Raw genomic sequence first — 18,496 nt, 5'->3', positions numbered from 1 at the left:
GATGATGAAGAAGTTATTGATGCAGTACGACGTTGGCTCCGACATCGACCAGTGGAATGGTACCGTGCAGGCATACAGGCCCTCATTTCAAGGTGGCGTAAGGCCGTAGCATTGAATGGAGATTACGCTGAAAAATAGTGTTGTGTAGCTAAAAGATTGGGGAATAACCTGGTGTATTTCAATGCTGAATAAAACAACCACTGTTTCAGAAAAAAATGTGTTGCATTACCTATTGAACTGCCCTCGTACATCACAAGAATAGCTGACTAACAATGACTTTGCACTTACGCCTACCGCTATCTCATTTTTATTGTGTGTATTAGGCGTTATGTAACTCCACTACACTCAGTTAGTAGTTGCAGCTACTTCCTTGTCCTCTGCCACCATCGGATCTCGTATGATTCCTCTACCACTTGTGGCCGGCCGGTGTGGCCGTGCGGTTCTAGGCGCTTCAGTCTGGAACCGTGTGACCGCTACGGTCGCAGGTTCGAATCCTGCCTCGGGCATGGATGTGTGTGATGTCCTTAGGTTAGTTAGGTTTAAGCAGTTCTAGGTTCTAGGGGACTGATGACCTGAGATGTTAAGTCCCACAGTGCTCAGAACCATTTGAACCATTTTTGGAGAGGGTTCATCGAACGTCCTTTACAATTCTCTATTATTCCAATCTCGTGTAGCGCCTGGTAAGAACGAACACCTACATTTTTCCGTAAGAGCTCTGGTTTCCGTTACTTTATCGTGGAACAAGCTGATCGATATCTTGAAGAGGAAAGGAGTAGATTGGAAAGAGAGACCACCGATACCGAATCTATATTTACACCAAAAAGTAAGGATAAAGATTGGAAATGAAATGTCAGAAGGAAGCAGCACTGGACGAGGTGTTAGACAAGGTTGTTGCCTTTCCCCACTGTTGTTTAACGTATACCTTGAAGAGATTATTGCGAAAAGCTTAGATGGGAAAAGAGGAATATGTATTGGTGGAAAGACAATAGAATGTATAAGATTTGCCGATGACACGGTATTAGTGGCAGAAAGTGAGCGGGCAGTGAATAACATGCTCAAAGATCTGAATGAAGCTTGTATGGAATATGGGATGCAAATAAACACAGCCAAAACAAAGAGTATGGTCATCAGTACAAGACGCAGACTGTCCAATACTAAAATAGGACAATCTACCGTTAGCCAAGTACGTGAATTTAAATATCTCGGAAGCACAATAACTGAAGAATTGAGATGTCACCAGGAGATGGAAACTCGAACTGCCATAGCGAAGGAGGCATTCAACAGAAAGAGGAGACTCTTATGTGGCAAATTAGATAAAGGACTAAGGAAGAGGCTTGGCAAATGTTTTGTCTGGAGTGTGGCACTATATGGGGCAGAAACATGGACGGTGAGACTAGAGGATGAAACAAGGTTAGAAGCATTTGAGATATGGATGTCGAGGAGAATGGAGAGAATAAGCTGGATGGAAAGAGTAAGTAGTGAAAGAGTATTGGAAAGGGTTGGCGAGACAAGATGTCTGCTGAAGGTTGTAACAGAAAGTAAAAAGAACTGGTTGGGACATTCATTGAGAACCGAGTGCTTGCTAGCAGGTGCCTTGGAAGGAGTGATTTGTAGGAGAAGACTGAGAGGAAGAAGGGGATACAAGATGATAGACGACATAAAGGTAAGAGGAAATTATGCAGACTTGAAGAGGATCGCAGAAGACCGGACAGCCTGCAGAACCACCACGTGAAAACCTGCCTTTAAGCAGAACACTGATGCTGCTGCTGATGATGATGATCGTTTCTCCCCACGTAGATGGGCGTCAGAAAAATGTTTTTGTGGTGTCACCGCCAGACACCACACTTGCTAGGTGGTAGCCTTTAAATCGGCCGCGGTCCGCTAGTATACGTCGGACCCGCGTGTCGCCACTGTCAGTGATTGCAGACCGAGCGCCGCCACACGGCAGGTCTAGAGAGACTGCCTAGCACTCGCCCCAGTTGTACAGCCGACTTTGCTAGCGATGGTTCACTGACTAAATACGCTCTCATTTGCAGAGACGACAGTTTAGCATAGCCTTCAGCTATGTCATTTGCGACGACCTAGCAAGGCACCATATTCAATTACTATGAATGTATTCTGAACAGATAATATTGTGAATCATGTACCGTCAAGAGCGACGGATAAAAGTTAAGTATCAAATTAATTACGTCCGCTTTCTAAATTCTCATACCTTGTCATGTTCCAGACCTCACGTCAGTATAGTTCTTCCCTCCTCACGCCAGCCTGCTTCAGCTAAAACGCGTACATTTCGGCCTCCACTCGTAACACGGTGTTGGCTCTTCTGCTAACACAAAACTTTTCCGCTTTCGGAGCAGAAAGTTGGTGATTGAAATTTCGTGAGAATATTCCGCCGAGAAGAAAAACACCTTTGTTTTAATGATTTGCAGCCCAAATCCTGTATCATTATTGTGACACTCTCTCCCCTATTTGGCTATAATACAAAACGTGCTGCCCTTCTTTGAACTTTTTCGACGTACACCATCACTCCCATCTGGTAAGGATTCCAGACTGCGCGGCATTATTGTGAAAGAGGACGGACAAGCGTAGTGTAGGCAGTCTCCGTAGCAGATCTGTTACATTTTCTAAGTGTCCTGCCAATAAAACGCAGTCTTCGGTTAGCCTTCCTTCAAATTTAAGTTGTCGTAATTGTAATTCCTAGACATTTAGTTGAATTTACGGCTTTCAGATAAGACTCATTTATCGTGTAACCCAAGTTTAACGGATACCTTGTAGCACTCAAGTGGATGACATAACATTTTTCATTATCTTGCCAATTTTTGCACAATACAGATATCGTTTCTGATTTTCCAATTTCTTTTGATCTGCTGATGCCTTTGATAGTCGATAAACGGCAGCATCATCTGCAAACAACGGAAGACGGCTTCAGATTGTCTCCTAAATCGTTTAAACAGATAAGGAACAGTAAATGGCCTGTAACACTATCTTGAGGAATGTTACACTCACGACTTTCCATCAGTTACTACTAACTGTGAGCTCTCTGACAGGAATCACATAACTGAGAGGATATTCCCTAAGCACGCAATTGCAGTGCAAGCCACTTGTGTGGTACAGTGTCAAAAGCCTTCTGAAAATCTAGAAATATGGAATCAATTTGAAATCCCTTTGCAGGCCGCGGTGGTCTAGCGGTTCTAGGCGCGAAGTCCGGAACCGCGCGACTGCTACGGTCGCAGGTTCGAATCCTGCCTCGGGCATGGATGTGTGTGATGTCCTTAGATTAGTTAGGTTTAAGTAGTTCTAAGTTCTAGGGGACTGATGACCACAGATGTTAAGTCCCATAGTGCTCAGAGCCATTTGAACCATTTTTGAAATCCCTTGCCAATTCATGGAGTGACCTTCAGGTTCCGTAGTCATGGCGACGGCTTAACCAGCATCAAAGGGGAAGGGATGCCGTAACGACCTTTGAATTTGAGACTTTGTACAGTACAGCTCCAGTATCCGTAACAGAGTCACACGGAACTCCCCTTGTTCACGTGAAGAAGCACACGGACGAGAACTTAAGACGTCAAAGTGTGGAGTTGTAGGAGCCTGAATCAAGACGCTGCCACGTCAGATCCGTGCCACGCGCAGAGAAACGCGGCCAGTGAGACGCTGTATCGTTTAGCCGTCCCAAGCAAAACTTGGCAGCCACCTCATTCTGATGAGTTTAACTACGCTTCTGGTGGGTTCTCTTTATCATGGAGTGCGTGGTGCGAATGTAAGCTGCTTCGAAGCGTCAGAAAACTGAGGAACTCTCGAAAACGATTTCTTATTGTACACACACCAAAAACAATTTTGCGTCAACCCGGTTCCCAGAACTCCTGAAGATAGACGTTGACTGTGGATATTGTATCACAGACACAGTCCCTTTGACTTTTCAGTGATGTCACTAAACCTATCCGAAGATGTAAACAACCAGGTATCAGCAGCGCCTATTAGACGGAGGGGGTCCGACAGCCGGTCAGTTCCAATCATTCCACCAGGAAGGAGGTACACGGCTCGTGTTGTCTGTAGTTCAAACGTGCCTAGACGGTCAATACCGCGGTTATATCGCGTCTGCATTGTTACTTTGTGCCAGGAAGGACTCTGAACAAGGGAAGTTTCCAGGCGTCTCGGAGAGATCCAGAGCGATGTTGTTCGAACACGGAGGAGATACAGAGAGACAGGAACTGTCGATGACATGCCTCGCTCAGGCCGCCCGAGAGCTACTACTGCAGTGGATGACCGCTAACTACGGATTATGGCTCGGAGGAACCCTGACAGCAACGCCACCAAGTTAAATAATGCTTTTCGTGCAGCCACAGGACGTATTGTTACGACTCAAACTGTGCGCAATAGGCTGCTCGATGCGCAACTTCACTCCCGACGTCCGTGACGAGGTCCATCTTTGCAACCACGACACCGTGCAGCGCTGTGCAGATGGGCCCAACAACATGCCGAATGGACCGCTCAGGATTGGCATCACGTTCTCTTCACCGGTGAGTGTCGCATATGCCTTCAACGAGAGATTCGTCGGAGACGTGTCTGGAGGCAACCCGGTCAGGCTGAACGCCTTAGACAGCGAGATGGAGGTTCCCTGCTATTTTGGGGTGGCATTATGTGGGGCCGACGTACGCCGCTGGTGGTCACGGAAGGCGCCGTAACGGCTGTACGATACGTGAAGGCCATCCTCCGACCGATAGTGCAACCATATCGGCGAGGCATTCATCTTCACAGATGACAATTCGTGCCCCCATCACGCACATCTTGTGAATGACTTCCTTCAGGATAACGACGTCGCTCGACTATAAGGGCCAGCATGTTCTCCAGACATGAACCACTATCGAACATGCCTCGGATAGACTGAAAAGGGCTGTTTGTGGACGACGTGACCCACCAACCACTCTGAGGGATCTACGCCGAATCGCCGTTGATGAGTGAGGCAGTCTGGACCAACACTGCCTTGATGAAGTTGTGGATAGTATGCCACGACGAATACAGGCGTGCATCAGTGAAAGAGGACGTGCTACTGGGTGTTAGAGGTACCGGTGTGTACAGCAATCTGGACCACCACCTGTCAAGGTCTCGCTGTATGGTGGTACGACATGCAATGTGTGCTCTTCATGAGCCATAAAAAGGGTGGAAATAATGTTTATGTTGATCTGTCTTACAATCTCCTCAACTCCTGTACAGGTTGTGACCTCTCGGAGCCGAGGTTATGCAAAACGTTTCTTGATGTGTGTATTAGACTGAGCTTCTTTTTCCCCAAGATGGTGTTTCACGCCCTTAACAGCGCTATGCGCATCTGTAGAAAAATATGCCCCCTCTCATTTTGCTTTGCATTTCAACATACCCAAAACCGCGATCGTAATCAAAGTGTATTCCTCGGGTAGGTTTAGTTGTAAGTGTCTGCGTTTTTTGTCGGAAGAATATCGGCATGGCCCAGTTATTTAGAATTATTTGGAAGAGAAGCGGGGGGCGGGGGGGGGGGGGGGAGGGGGGGGGAGTAATGTACCTGAGTGAAGCCGTGAATTTTACGAAACGTTAAAAGCATTCAACGAAATTTGTTACATCAGCTTCTAGTGGAGGACGTCAAGTCGTACACAATGGATGAGCATAAATTTCAGTATCCGCTCAGTGAAGTGTCTCCTCATATCACGAAGCACGGTAGTCACATAAGAGCTGCTATATCTGCAGGAGACAGGCTCACAGTAACACACCCTCATTCCTTGCTACGGAAGAGAGTTACTCTAGCTTACGGTACAGCTCTCGAATACCGCAGTGCACAGTAACTAATAATAATTACTGGAACGTGTGAAGCAATTTATAAAGCACTAAGCGACCAATGTCTGAAAGTAAATAAATGTTCAATACACTTTTTGTGCATTAAGAACTATTTTTATTGTACATCAAAGTAATTATTACATTTTGTGTCCCACAACTACAAAATCAATAGGAATGTATGAAGCTGATGACGAGCTTCACAATGTGAGGCATCCCCCAAAAGTACAAAAATAGATTAAGAAGACTGAGGAGCTCACAGAATTTATATATATACAAAATGAAACAAGTATATCGATACGTACTTTTGCTATCTCGTGAGAGTAGCTTGAGCGGAGGACATTAGTTTTCTTTTTTATGTCATCGGCCGTGCACCCGGGCCGTATCTCACGGCTAATGACATCCGCAATTTTTGTGTAGCTCTCCAGTCTTCTTAACATATTTTTGTACTGAAGCTGCCTCAGAGTGTAAAGCGCATCATCAGCTCCATACATTTATATTAATTTCGTAGTTGACGTCACACACGAATTAAACTTCGCAGCCATGTTTACAAACACACTACTGGTGACAGAAGGCTGCTGCAATGTCAGCGCTCCTAGTGGTAACATTTCACATTGCAGCGAAGAGAAGACAAGCGACTTCTATGATCAAATCTAGGGCCTCGCTGTAGATTTGACCTTATTTATTTGAGGACAGGGGAGATTTGACAAAGTTTCCTATTACAGCATCAAATTTCTTTGACATATCACCTTTGACAAAGAAATATGATAGTGTAATACCGACCTAAGATCGGCTCGTGCGTTGCCTAATGATGACCGACGGCGTGTTGCGCCTGCTGCCGCCGCGACGCAGCGCGGCCACGCAGCCGCGTCGTGCGGGTAGCCGCGCACGCGGCCGCAGGCGCAACGCCCCTGCATACCGCACACCTGGCGCAGGACTTACGCAACCTCCGCTAACTGCGGGGACACACGGGGCTGCCTGTTAGCCGGGGAGTCGCAAACACGGAAGGCAGCCGCAAATGGCTCCCGTCGCGGAGTACAGGCGTTACATGGCCGAAGACAGCGGCGCAGACACCGGTTCTGGAACACTGCTCAAGTCTGTGGGATCCGTACCGAATAGGACTAAAGTGCGCGTCATTTACGACGGCGGCCGAGTTTAGGTTCGTGCTGCGCATCTGACGTCACAAAACACACTCATCCAATGAACAGAGAACGACGTTGCCAGAGCTCGACTGCAGTGCAGAGCACGGACGAGTGTCTTCAGCTTTAGAAACGTTCAGTCATAAATAAAGTAAATGAACAAAATCAATGTCTTGATAGTACACTTTCTTTTATAGAAAGTTTGGAAAAAGAATTCTTTATACCAATTGCTTCATATTCTATTAATCAAGTAAACCAAAGAAGCAATAAGCCTCCTAATTCAGACGATAGCAAGGAAAGGTGTTTGTATCATTCTCACGAACCGCTTTTTCGCAATAAAGAACAGCGGTGATTGTTTATTTCCTATTGTACTTCGACGAAACGTGAGTAATTCATAGTCGTACCAACGGTGTTTGGTAGTATTTTGCGTGATAGTTTAAAGTCCTCCGGGAGATATGCTGAACGACGAGCTGCGTTAGCGTCAAGGTTAAAGTGTATGACTGCTAAGCGAAAGGTTTTGAGTTCACACCTCGCTTAGTGCTAAATTTTTTCTTATTTAAAAACAATGTCGACGTGTCTTACTTCATGAATTTTATTCGTTTGAATGTATTTTTTTGAAATTTCTAGTGCTTTGTCTCTTCATTATAATCATAATAAGTTTTTCTAATTTTGTCCAATATTTCTTTTCACAGCAATTAAAAACAATGAAAAGGCACACATACAATATTCATGTTATCTGTTTTGTTTGTATATCTTCTCTTCCGCCGTCGCTGTTTTACTAATCATATTGACATATATTCTTTTGCGACAGTGTTAAAAGTATTATTTAGAGCAGAATTTCAGCTCGTACGTTGCCGAGCTACTTGATTGTCTGACGCAATTCTTTGCTTCGCTGCTGTGGCAACATCATCATATTCAATGTTTTCGTCGACTGATCTACGTTTTGGCGAGTATCTGCTGTCCGTTGTGACAAACACAAATTCTTTGCGCACTGCGCCTCGCTGACAATAATCTTTAGCTTCTATGTTTTATTAAGTCCACAATTCAGTTTTGTGTACTTCGCCAACTTTGTTGTAATCAGAACGTTTTAGAAAAAAATTCGTGTAATGGTTTACTACATTTAATGCCGCACAATAACTGCGTTGAACATCGAAACAAAATTAAGTCATTTATGGGGGGAAGGTATCAGTCAAGAAGATGTGTAAAAATCTAATTTTTGGGCCAAATAGTTTTTGTGAAATCGAATTATAAGTGTATCAAAGGAGTCGGAACACCGTGTGTCTGCACAGGCGAGCAGTGCAGTGACGACAAAATGCGAGGAGCACGTCTCTGTAGCAGCGAAAGGGTTAATGCGGCCGTGGTGGCTTTACTTCATAAACTGCGCGCTCCCCCCTAAAGTTTGCGAACTATAGTATACTATGGCGGTGCTTCTCTTGCCGCGTGCAACTGGCAACGCAGCAATCTGCCGCGTCTGGGCGGGCATGCGCGAGCCGCCAAGATAAAAGAACTGAACTATAACAGGGGATATCGAACGTATACAGAGAAGGGCAGCACGAGTGGTCACAGGTTTGTCTGCCCCGTGGGAGAGTGAAGAAACTGCACCGGCAGACTCTTCCAGATAGTCGTGAACTATCCCGAGAAAGTCTGTTAACCAAGTTTCAACAACCGGCTTTCAATGATGACTCTAGGGATATCATACAATCCCATACATATGGCTCACATAGGGATCGTGAGGATAATATTAGAATAATTACTGCACACACAGAGGCATTCAAACAATCATACCTCCAGCGATCCATACGTCAGTAGAACGGGAAGAAACCGTAATAATTGGTACAGTGGGATGCAGCCACTGCCATGCACCTTACGGTGGTTTGCGGAGTATAGATGTAAATGTAGAGGTAATTAGTTTTTTCTATAACGTTTAAGTAAGTTTCTTTTCACTACAGGCACAGAAAACATTATACATTTATAATGTTAAGAACATAGCCGAGGGAGCCGGTCACGTAACAGCACAGACAAAGGAGACCACGAAGCGCTGAATGTGTGAAATGATGTGTGTAAATTTTTGTATGGTGGTAGCAAGGAGTGCCAGGTTAGCGAAGAGCGCTTCTGCGCTGCTTCCTGGACTCGGGTAGGCGCGCCGGCCCCGGATCGAATCCGCCCGGCAGCTTAACGACGGAGGCCGGCGTGCCGGCCAGCCTGGATGTGGTTGTTAGGCGGTTTTCCACATCCCGCTAGGTGAATACCGGACTGATCCCCACGTCCCGCCTACGTTACACGACTCGGAGACATCTGAAAGACATCCGCACTATTCCACGGATTACACTCGACACAGACAGCTGGGGTACACCGATTCCTTCCCAGGGGCGCGAGGTGGCAGCAGCAAGGGCATCCGGACACTCCCTAAATTAAACTTGCCAAATCTGATTAACGATGGCGACCCTGCGTGATTGCGGGAGAAAGACACAAGCCAAAAAAAAGGGAAGGAGTGGCGGGGAGGTGGATGAAGGGGACGTAGATGAGTGTGCGGGTGGTGGGGGTGCATTTGAATGTCGCTTTGCACGTGTGCCTGGAAAAATTCGAAAAAGACGGTCTGTAGCGGAAATGTGTCCCGGAAGAAAATTTAATTACATTAAATTTACTACAAGAAATATCCTGTAGATTGTTTTGTCTGGGACTGCGATTTGGCGCCAAGACGGCAAGGGAGTATACGGAAAATGTCACGCGACGCGCACGTGCTGTGTTGTAGGTGGTTTTCAGAGCAATTTGGGGCATTTTCGTGGCTTGGCAGATCTTAAATTTCCTGTATCAAGTTTATATACGTCTCGACTTCCCGAACACGACTGCGGTGCGTCGTACATCGGTGTAAGTGGAACAGTGTGCTATCCCTGGCAGTCAGTGGGTTTTTCAGTCGCAATGAGACAGAGGTCGAAAGCTCGAGTGTTTTGTACGAAGCGGCGTGCCTCGTAAATCCGTCCGAAGAGACCTCGGAGAGCCGAGTGCTAGCCGGGCCCGATTGAGCTCAACTCGGAATATGGGACGGGAGCGGGTGTTAGCACAGCGGCAAGACTAGCGGCTCGTAAGCGCGGGAGATTTTATTCGGCCCCTTTACGTGCGCTGCGGTACCCTACCTGTGTCGGGGCACGCGTCGGACGTGGAGGCGTCGGCGGAGAGCAGGGAGGTGGGCGTCTGCACGGCAGCGCACACCCCCGCCGCCCTCTGCTGCCTCCGGCCGCCTCCGTCGCCATCTTCGGCGGCCTCCGGCGAGTCGCCGCCGGGATCGCCCGCCGCCTCCGGTGCGGTCTGGGGAGGTTCGGCCGGCGCGGCCGGGGGGTGGTTTCCGTCGGCGGGACTCGGCGACGCCGCCTCCGGAGGAGGCGCCGCGGCCGCAGTGGCCGCCCGCTCCTCCTCCTCCTCCTCCGGCGGGCCGACGTCCAGCTGGGAGAAGGCGCGCGCGAGGCAGCGGTCTGCGGCCGGCTCGGCGCCCAGCTGCAGCGCCACCACGGCCGACACCAGGCCCTCCAGCAGGGCGCCCACCTCCGACTCGTCCGCCGCCGCCGCCGCCGGGTCCGACGTGCTGTCCGCCTCGGCGGGGGCGGCGGGGGCGTCCTCGGCGGCGCCCCTGGACGCCTGCGGGCTCTCCGGCAGGTCGGTGGCGCTGGAGGAGTCGGCGCGCGCCGACGTCACCACGGGGGCGGCGTCGCCCGCCCCCGCCGGCTCGGGCTGCCGCCGGCGGAGGTCGACGGCGGCGGCGGGGGCGGCGGGGGGCGGCACCGAGCGCGACGGCCGCGCCTTGCCGCGGGAGCGCGCCGCGCGGCGCCCAGGGGCGGCGCCGGGGGCCGACAGGTCCAGCAGCAGGCCGGAGGCGGGCGCCGGCGGCGACGACAGTAACAGCGCCGGCAGCGACAGCGACGCCGCCTCCCCGGCCGTGGGGGCGGGCGTCGGCGCCGCCGCCTTCTGCTCCATCAGCGACGCCGCGATCGCCTCGATGCCGCGCAGCGACTTGGCGGGCCGCGCCGCCTTGCCGCCGCCTCCCTGTCTGGGGGCCGGGGGCGGCGCCGCGGGCTGCTGCTGCTGGTGCGGCGACGCGGGGGCGGGGGGCCGCGGGGGCGGCGGGTCGTGCAGCTGGTCGTCGTCCGTGATCTCCCAGATGAGCGGCGAGTCGCGCGACGAAGACGACGACGCCGCCGCCGGGGGGCAGAACTGGCGCAGCGGCGCCTGCTGGGGCGCAGCGGGGGCGGCGGGGGCGGGCGACGCCGGCGACACGGGCGGCGTCGTCTGCGTCTGCTTCTCGTCCGCCACGCGCAGCGGCGACGTACCTGCCGCGAACACACACCGCCGCGTGTAAGCGCCACGCACACTGCTTGACTTGGTCAGTGCGCGGTATCAGTCTAGCTGCTGTCGGTTGGGGGGGATAGTAGGCTACATCATCACCGGACTTGACAACGCACCGATCATGACAGTAGATATAGATTAGTTATAGGTTCAGAGCTAGCATAATAATATTAGTATAGAACTGGAGCGACCAGGTCATCGCCCAGCCTACTGCCAGGGGCATTCCCACTGGGATTAGCTCAGTGGGAAAGGCCAGCAACATTAGATTTGTATCTTCTGGCACACCTGTGACGCTGCAGGTAGAGTAGTCATAGTAACTTGTTAAAAGTAGTATCAAAGTCGAACAGCAGCAGAAAATTCAATCCAATAATCATAACAGCATGCATAGTAAATAATAGTAGAATAATCCCCATAGTGGTGAAGGCATTATAGCATTAACCTGTAGTGTTAGAAAGTAAAAGCTGTAAATTGTAATAGTTTAAAAATAGGACCTACTAATGTATTTAGGTAGTAGGTTAATCTGTATAATAATAATGATTTGAATAAAGATTTTTTTTCCTTTACCTACTGTGAGGCGAAAAAGAAATTTGAAAAAGAACTTCAAGAAGTCAGAATACAGACGTGAGAGAGATTTGTATTAGACCAATTAGCCTTGGACCCTTCGAGGGGTGCCCCCTAAACTAGTCAGGCAAAAGAGCCGCTGGCCAGTAATGTTACGAACGGTCAGGCACGGGGACGGGACGGCGGAGTCGTGGCAGGGGACTGCCGAGGTCCTCCTCCAGTTCCTGCTGCCCGATGACGGTGTGGCTCGTAGCAGGTCCGTGATTAAGGAATGTCTTCTTGCTGGCGCACTCGAGCAGGCGTAACTTCGATGGATTGATCACGCGCTGCCTGCGATTTGTTAGCTACAAGAGAATCTCAGACCAGAGAGCAGTGTTTTATTCAGTAAGAGCAGTGTCTGTAGAAGTAGGAGTAAGTAGTTGCTAGCGGTCTGGTGTATGGAGTTGGCTGGGCCGGTCGTGTGGAGCGATGGCGCAGTCTGAGCGACGTAGTATAAGGTGAAAGCAGCCTCGAGCATATGCACTATTGTTATAACAAGTCCCATGTAAATGCTTTTAAAAATAAATCTCTTAATAGTAATCTTTCTTACAAAAATTAACTTTTGACAATCATTCAACTCAATTTAAAAGTTTTACTAATTTCTCCAATCCATGGTCATCCCGACTATTGTAAAGAAAAATCATTTGTTTCTTTTTATACCTGACAAATCTATCGGCCAGCTGTGGCAAAAAAAATTCTTATACGAGCAGATATATAAGCGTTATCCGGCGACCTTATTGAGGTAAGAATTTTCAATTTATTCAGAATGGTATTTCAGGGCCATGACGCAGCGCTGCTGACGTCCAAAATTCACCAGTTTAAATTCACAGTCAATTACTGAAAGGTTATAAGTGAGCCACAATTATATTGAGAGGTTAGTCACATTGTATTATTGCTAGGTTACGGTATTTTTCTTTTGCGAGGTTACACTAAAGGTGAATGATATAATTATTTTTTACTGTTGGGAGGTATTTCAACTGTGTTACGCTCAATGTGAATGATATACATAATTATATTTTTACTGCTGGGAGGTTACAGAATAATACTGTTTTGGGAGGTTAGAGGCTACTGACACCGAAGACCAGTCTCAATTACGAAACGAAGATCTCGACAGATCAGTAAGCGACAGGGCAGTCTTCCCGTTTGCTGAAGAGGAGGTGGCTGCCCACATTAAAGCACTGAAGACAGGGAAAGCCCCCGGGACAGCCGGCATTGCGGCGGAGGTGGTGCGCCCAAATGCTATCTCCACTTACCCACCTACACTATGAATGTCTTAGGAAAATATCCCAAAAATTTGGAAAGTAGCCAATGTAGTGATTATTGAAGAAGGACCCAGCTGAAGCTAAGTCTTACAGAGCAGTATGCCTATTAGACATCTCTGCGAAGTCATTCGAGAAATTGCTAGCTGACAGACTGACTCCACACGAAGTGCTGTGCGGGACGAGCGGCGGGTAGTTCGGCTTCGGGCCGGGGCTATCGCCAACTGACGGAATCGCTCTGGCGGCCGAGGCCTGTGGCTCGACCCCGTGCAAGTACTTTGTCGGCATCATGGTTGACGTCAACCTGCGGTGGCCTTGGATCTTCTCCAGCCTGCGGGAGAAACAGTGACCAGGGCCGCTGTATGGCTGTCTGAGAAGCTATTGTGAGGGTCGGGAGGTCTGGCTTCATCCCGTGGCGGCAGAGTTGGACAAGCTAAGGGATGTCCTCAGGGGTCCGTCTTAGGTCCCCTGTTTCGGGATATCCACATGGACCACTTCTCGACAGTTCGCAACACGGCGAAGAGGTGCTAGAGGTGACAGCCTATGCAGACGACCTCCTCCTGCTGGTTGGTTTCTCTTCCGAATGCGAAAATAGTTTGTTGAGCCCAACCTACATAGGTAGGAATGATCATCAAAATAAAATAAGAGAAATCAGAGCTCGAACAGAAAGGTTTAGGTGTTCGTTTTTCCCGCGTGCTGTTCGGGAGTGGAATGGTAGAGAGATGGTATGATTGTGGTTCGACGAATCCTCTGCCAAGCACGTAAATGCTGAATTGCAGAGTAATCATGTAGATGTAGATGTAAGTCTGTATAAGTCTTGTACATGCCTATATACTTCAAGTCTTATGCGGGTAATTTATTTATTTGTTTGCCAAATTATAGACCTGTTACCTGATGTTTAAAACAGGTCGTACATCTTACAATTTTCGTTTTTCATCTTTTTACAGTTTTCTTTCCTTTTGTTTTATCTACAACGTTTACAAGAATGACACTTTTCAAAATAACAATAATATAAGATTGAAATATAAATAAAATTTTGTTGTTTTTTAAGAAGAATATAGAAAGAAGATAGGATATGATGATGATGAGCGTTTGGCGTCATTGGCCGGGAGGCCCCTCGCGGGGCAAAGATAGGATAGAAGAGAGATTTGTTAGTACCATCACCGAGTGTGACTGACGGTGAATACCTCCAAATGGTTTCTTCGAGCCGTTGACCGCCAGTCACAACACACACACACACACACACACACACACACACACACACACACACACAAATGGTTATTACTAGAGAAATAATGTTGCTTATCCTATTTATTACTAATCGTATGTATTAACTACTTTAGATGCGCATCCATGTACAGCATTTGGTGTTTTCTTGGCTAGATTGCTAACAATTTGCTTATTTCCTGTCACATATCGGCTTCCTCCTCATTGTCACTATTTTCGCTGTCACTGTGGGTATCGCTGTCCAACCTCTGGAGATTTCTGTTACGCTGCACATAGGCATGTCTGTGATGTCGTGTCCGCATATACTCTTCATGTGTTGTTTTTTGAAATACTGTTTGTCAGTGCGTTTAATTGTGCCCATTGTTCTTCGTCTCTTATTGCTGCGTGTATATCTAAGTCTGTATCTGTGTAATCTAAGTGTAGTGTATGTCTATTGTTCGCGTATTGCCCGCAGAAACAGACAGTGTGTTCTGGGGAACCGTCTTCCCCGCATGTGAACGTAGGCGTCAGCCTCAGACTCACGCGGTTGAAGTGCGTGGGGTGAGGTCCGTGCCCGGTTAAGAAACGTACCGTACCGCGGCTGGGATCGATAGTCTCATTCTCAACCGCTCCCTTATGTCAGGGAGGAAGTTGTGCAGTCTACGTCCCTTATCACTTACATCCCACTCACCTTGCCATGTATCCAAACGCCAACTTTTAAGATGACGCATCGTCTCTATGGGCACACCGGTTATTGTGTCTACCTTGTCTAGCCTCCCCACCTTTAACCAGTACCTCGCAGCTCCGTATTTGATGGTGATATCTATGGGGCATATTCCGAGCACCACAAACAGTGCATCCGCTGAGGTGGTACCGAAGGCTCCGGATAGCCTAAGTGGGACACTTGTGTGCCCTCGTCTGACGGATGCTTTGTTGGTGACCACGTTCAGTCTATGCGCCCACGTGCTAGCTGCAAAGCTGAGTACTGATTCGAAGAGCGCACAGTGGTATGTACGTATGACTGGTAGAGGTAGTCTGTACTGTTTTGAATTCAGCCTCACCGGTTTGTGGAGTATTTTTTCTGCTTTGTCTGTTGTCAGCCGTATGTGTTCGTGGAAATTCAATTTTTCATCTATGTGTACCCCAAGATAGCGCGTAATGCGTGCTCGTTTGATGTTTGTGTCCCCAATTTTAACCGAAGGATTCCTTTGGAGTGATCCTTTGAGTAAAGTGTATGCTGTTTTGTTTTCGGCTATCCTGAGTTTGTCGTTGTGACACCACTGAGTAATTGTTTGTAGTAATCCACTGGCTTTCTCTTCCAACTGGGCTCTGTTGTTTGCAGTGACTACAACTAATAGGTCATCTGCGTAGGCGACAATTCCGTCTGACCTGTCATCCCCATCCAGAAGTTGTAGGAGGGGTTCGATTGTTATGTCCCAGAAGATGGGGCCGCAGATCGACCCTCGAGGACAGCCTTTGGTAAGGCAGACTCAGCCGCTGACAGCCAAGAGGTCGGCCAGAACACGTGGCGAGCAGTTGACGACCCCCCAACAGCAGGGCCCCGCTCGCGCCACCACCTCTCTCGGACGCTGCCCCAGTACGTACTGCCTAGATGGTTACGCGACCGTACACTTGCTCCACCTCCCGCCAGAGGGCGGTAGCGAACCAAACAGTGCGCGCTTCTCGAAGAGTCGGACACACGTTCAGCTCAGCTCAGCTCAGCTCCGGCCAGCGTCACGGGAGCGACGCGACCTTCCGCGTCACACGAGAGCCGGTAGAGCATCCTCCGATCTCGGCACGCGACGACGTCTGCAGCTTCGTCTGCGGAGTATTACGAGCCGACTCCGGACCGCGGCACACAGTGGAGTGTGTGAACTGTACGAATTAGTAAGGAGCTAACTTGACCACGACCAACCCGTCCCGAGATGGCAGGTCGAGCAGCGGGCAGGTGGGGGCTGGCTGACTCACCCTGATGCTGGAAGCCCCTGGCGGTGTCAGGCGGCGGCTCCGGCTGCGAAGGCGGCGGGGGCGGCTGCGGGGGCGGCTGCTGCTGCTGCTGGTGGTGGTGCTGTGGCGGCGGGAAGACGCCGGGCACACCCACGCCCGCGCCCACGCCGAAGAGCCCGCCGCCCCCGGCGCCGTACGCCGCCCCCACGATGGAGCCGGCCAGCGCCGCCGGGTCCAGCGCCGGGGGCGGCTGCGGCTGCCTGTGCGGCTGCGGGGGCGGCGGCGGGGGAGGGACCGGGCGACCGACCGCCCCCAACGCCGCCCCGCCCCCGGCGGCGGCGGCGGCCACCGCGGCGGCAGCGACGGCGGCGGCGGCCTTGGCTCCCGGGGCGACGGCGGGGGCGGCGGAGGCGGAGGGCGGCCGGCCGGCGAGCGCGGCGGCGCTGTAGGCGGCGGAGGCGGCCGAGAAGGCGGCGAGCACCGCCTCCATGCCCACCCCCGAGCCGCGCGCCTCCAGCAGCGCCGCCGCCAGCTGCTCGCGCAGCGCGTCAGTCACGGCGGAGAGCCGCGAGAGGCGCGCCGCCCCCGACTCCTCGTCCTCATCCTCGTGCTCGTCCTCGTAGTCCTCCTCATCGTCGTAGTAGTCCTGCGCACAGAACAACGTGTGTGTGTGTGTGTGTGTGTGTGTGTGTCAGTCAAAGTGCAAAGCTACTCGTAGAGCCTTGCTCATCTACATCTACATCTATACTCCGCGAGCCACCTTACGGTGTGTGGCGGAGGGTACTTATTGTACCACTATCTGATCCCCCCTTCCCTGTTCCATTCACGAATTGTGCGTGGGAAGAACGACTGATTGTAAGTCTCCGTATTTGCTCTAATTTCTCGGATCTTTTCGTTGTGATCATTACGCGAGATATATGTGGGCGGTAGTAATATGTTGCCCATCTCTTCCCGGAATGTGCTCTCTCGTAATTTCGATAATAAACCTCTCCGTATTGCGTAACGTCTTTCTTGAAGTGTCCGCCACTGGAGCTTGTTCAGCATCTCCGTAACGCTCTCGCGCTGACTAAATGTCCCCATGACGAATCGCGCTGCTTTTCGCTGGATCATGTCTATCTCTTCTATTAATCCAACCTGGTAAGGGTCCCATACTGACGAGCAATACTCAAGAATCGGACGAACAAGCGTTTTGTAAGCTACTTCTTTCGTCGATGAGTCACATTTTCTTAGAATTCTTCCTATGAATCTCAACCTGGCGCCTGCTTTTCCCACTATTTGTTTTATGTGATCATTCCACTTCAGATCGCTCCGGATAGTAACTCCTAAGTATTTTACGGTCGTTACCGCTTCCAATGATTTACCACCTATGGCATAACCGTACTGGAATGGATTTCTGCCCCTACGTATGCGCATTATATTACATTTATCTACGTTTAGGGAAAGCTGCCAGCTGTCGCACCATGCATTAATCCTCTGCAGGTCCTCCTGGAGTACGTACGAGTCTTCTGATGTTGCTACTTTCTTGTAGACAACCGTGTCATCTGCAAATAGCCTCACGGAGCTACCGATGTTGTCAACTAAGTCATTTATGTATATTGTAAACAATAAAGGTCCTATCACGCTTCCCTGCGGTACTCCCGAAATTACCTCTACATCTGCAGATTTTGAACCGTTAAGAATGACATGTTGTGTTCTTTCTTCTAGGAAATCCTGAATCCAATCACAAACCTGGTCCGATATTCCGTAAGCTCGTATTTTTTTCACTAAACGTAAGTGCGGAACCGTATCAAATGCCTTCCTGAAGTCCAGGAATACGGCATCAATCTGCTCGCCAGTGTCTACGGCACTGTGAATTTCTTGGGCAAATAGGGCGAGCTGAGTTTCACATGATCTCGGTTTGCGGAATCCATGTTGGTTATGATGAAGGAGATTTGTATTATCTAAGAACGTCATAATACGAGAACACAAAACATGTTCCATTATTCTACAACAGATTGACGTAAGCGAAATAGGCCTATAATTATTCGCATCTGGTTTATGACCCTTCTTGAAAATGGGAACGACCTGCACTTTCTTCCAGTCGCTAGGTACTTTACGTTCTTCCAGCGATCTACGATAAATTGCTGATAGAAAGGGGGCAAGTTCTTTAGCATAATCACTGTAGAATCTTAAGGGTATCTCGTCTGGTCCGGATGCTTTTCCGCTACT

The 18,496-nt window shown here is 49.6% G+C and overlaps 1 protein-coding gene across 1 annotated transcript in view; it reads right to left on the bottom strand.

Annotated features, from left to right (window-relative positions):
• Positions 1-16,778, bottom strand: part of LOC124720215 — a 364,115-nt gene extending 347,337 nt beyond the window's left edge. Inside the window, exons 1-2 of the mRNA XM_047245536.1 lie at positions 16,310-16,778; positions 10,073-11,260 (exon numbers count right to left, since the gene is read on the bottom strand). Coding sequence (XP_047101492.1) covers positions 10,073-11,260; positions 16,310-16,778 — 1,657 coding nt within the window. The remainder of the gene's footprint in view (positions 1-10,072; positions 11,261-16,309) is intronic.
• Between the last annotated feature and the right edge of the window lie 1,718 nt (positions 16,779-18,496).

Source organism: Schistocerca piceifrons, chromosome 11 (assembly GCF_021461385.2).
Source record: "Schistocerca piceifrons isolate TAMUIC-IGC-003096 chromosome 11, iqSchPice1.1, whole genome shotgun sequence".
NCBI classification, from domain to species: Eukaryota; Metazoa; Arthropoda; class Insecta; order Orthoptera; family Acrididae; genus Schistocerca; species Schistocerca piceifrons.
The sequence above is the reverse complement of the archived record's forward strand: the minus strand, read 5'-3'. Positions and strand labels throughout refer to the sequence as shown.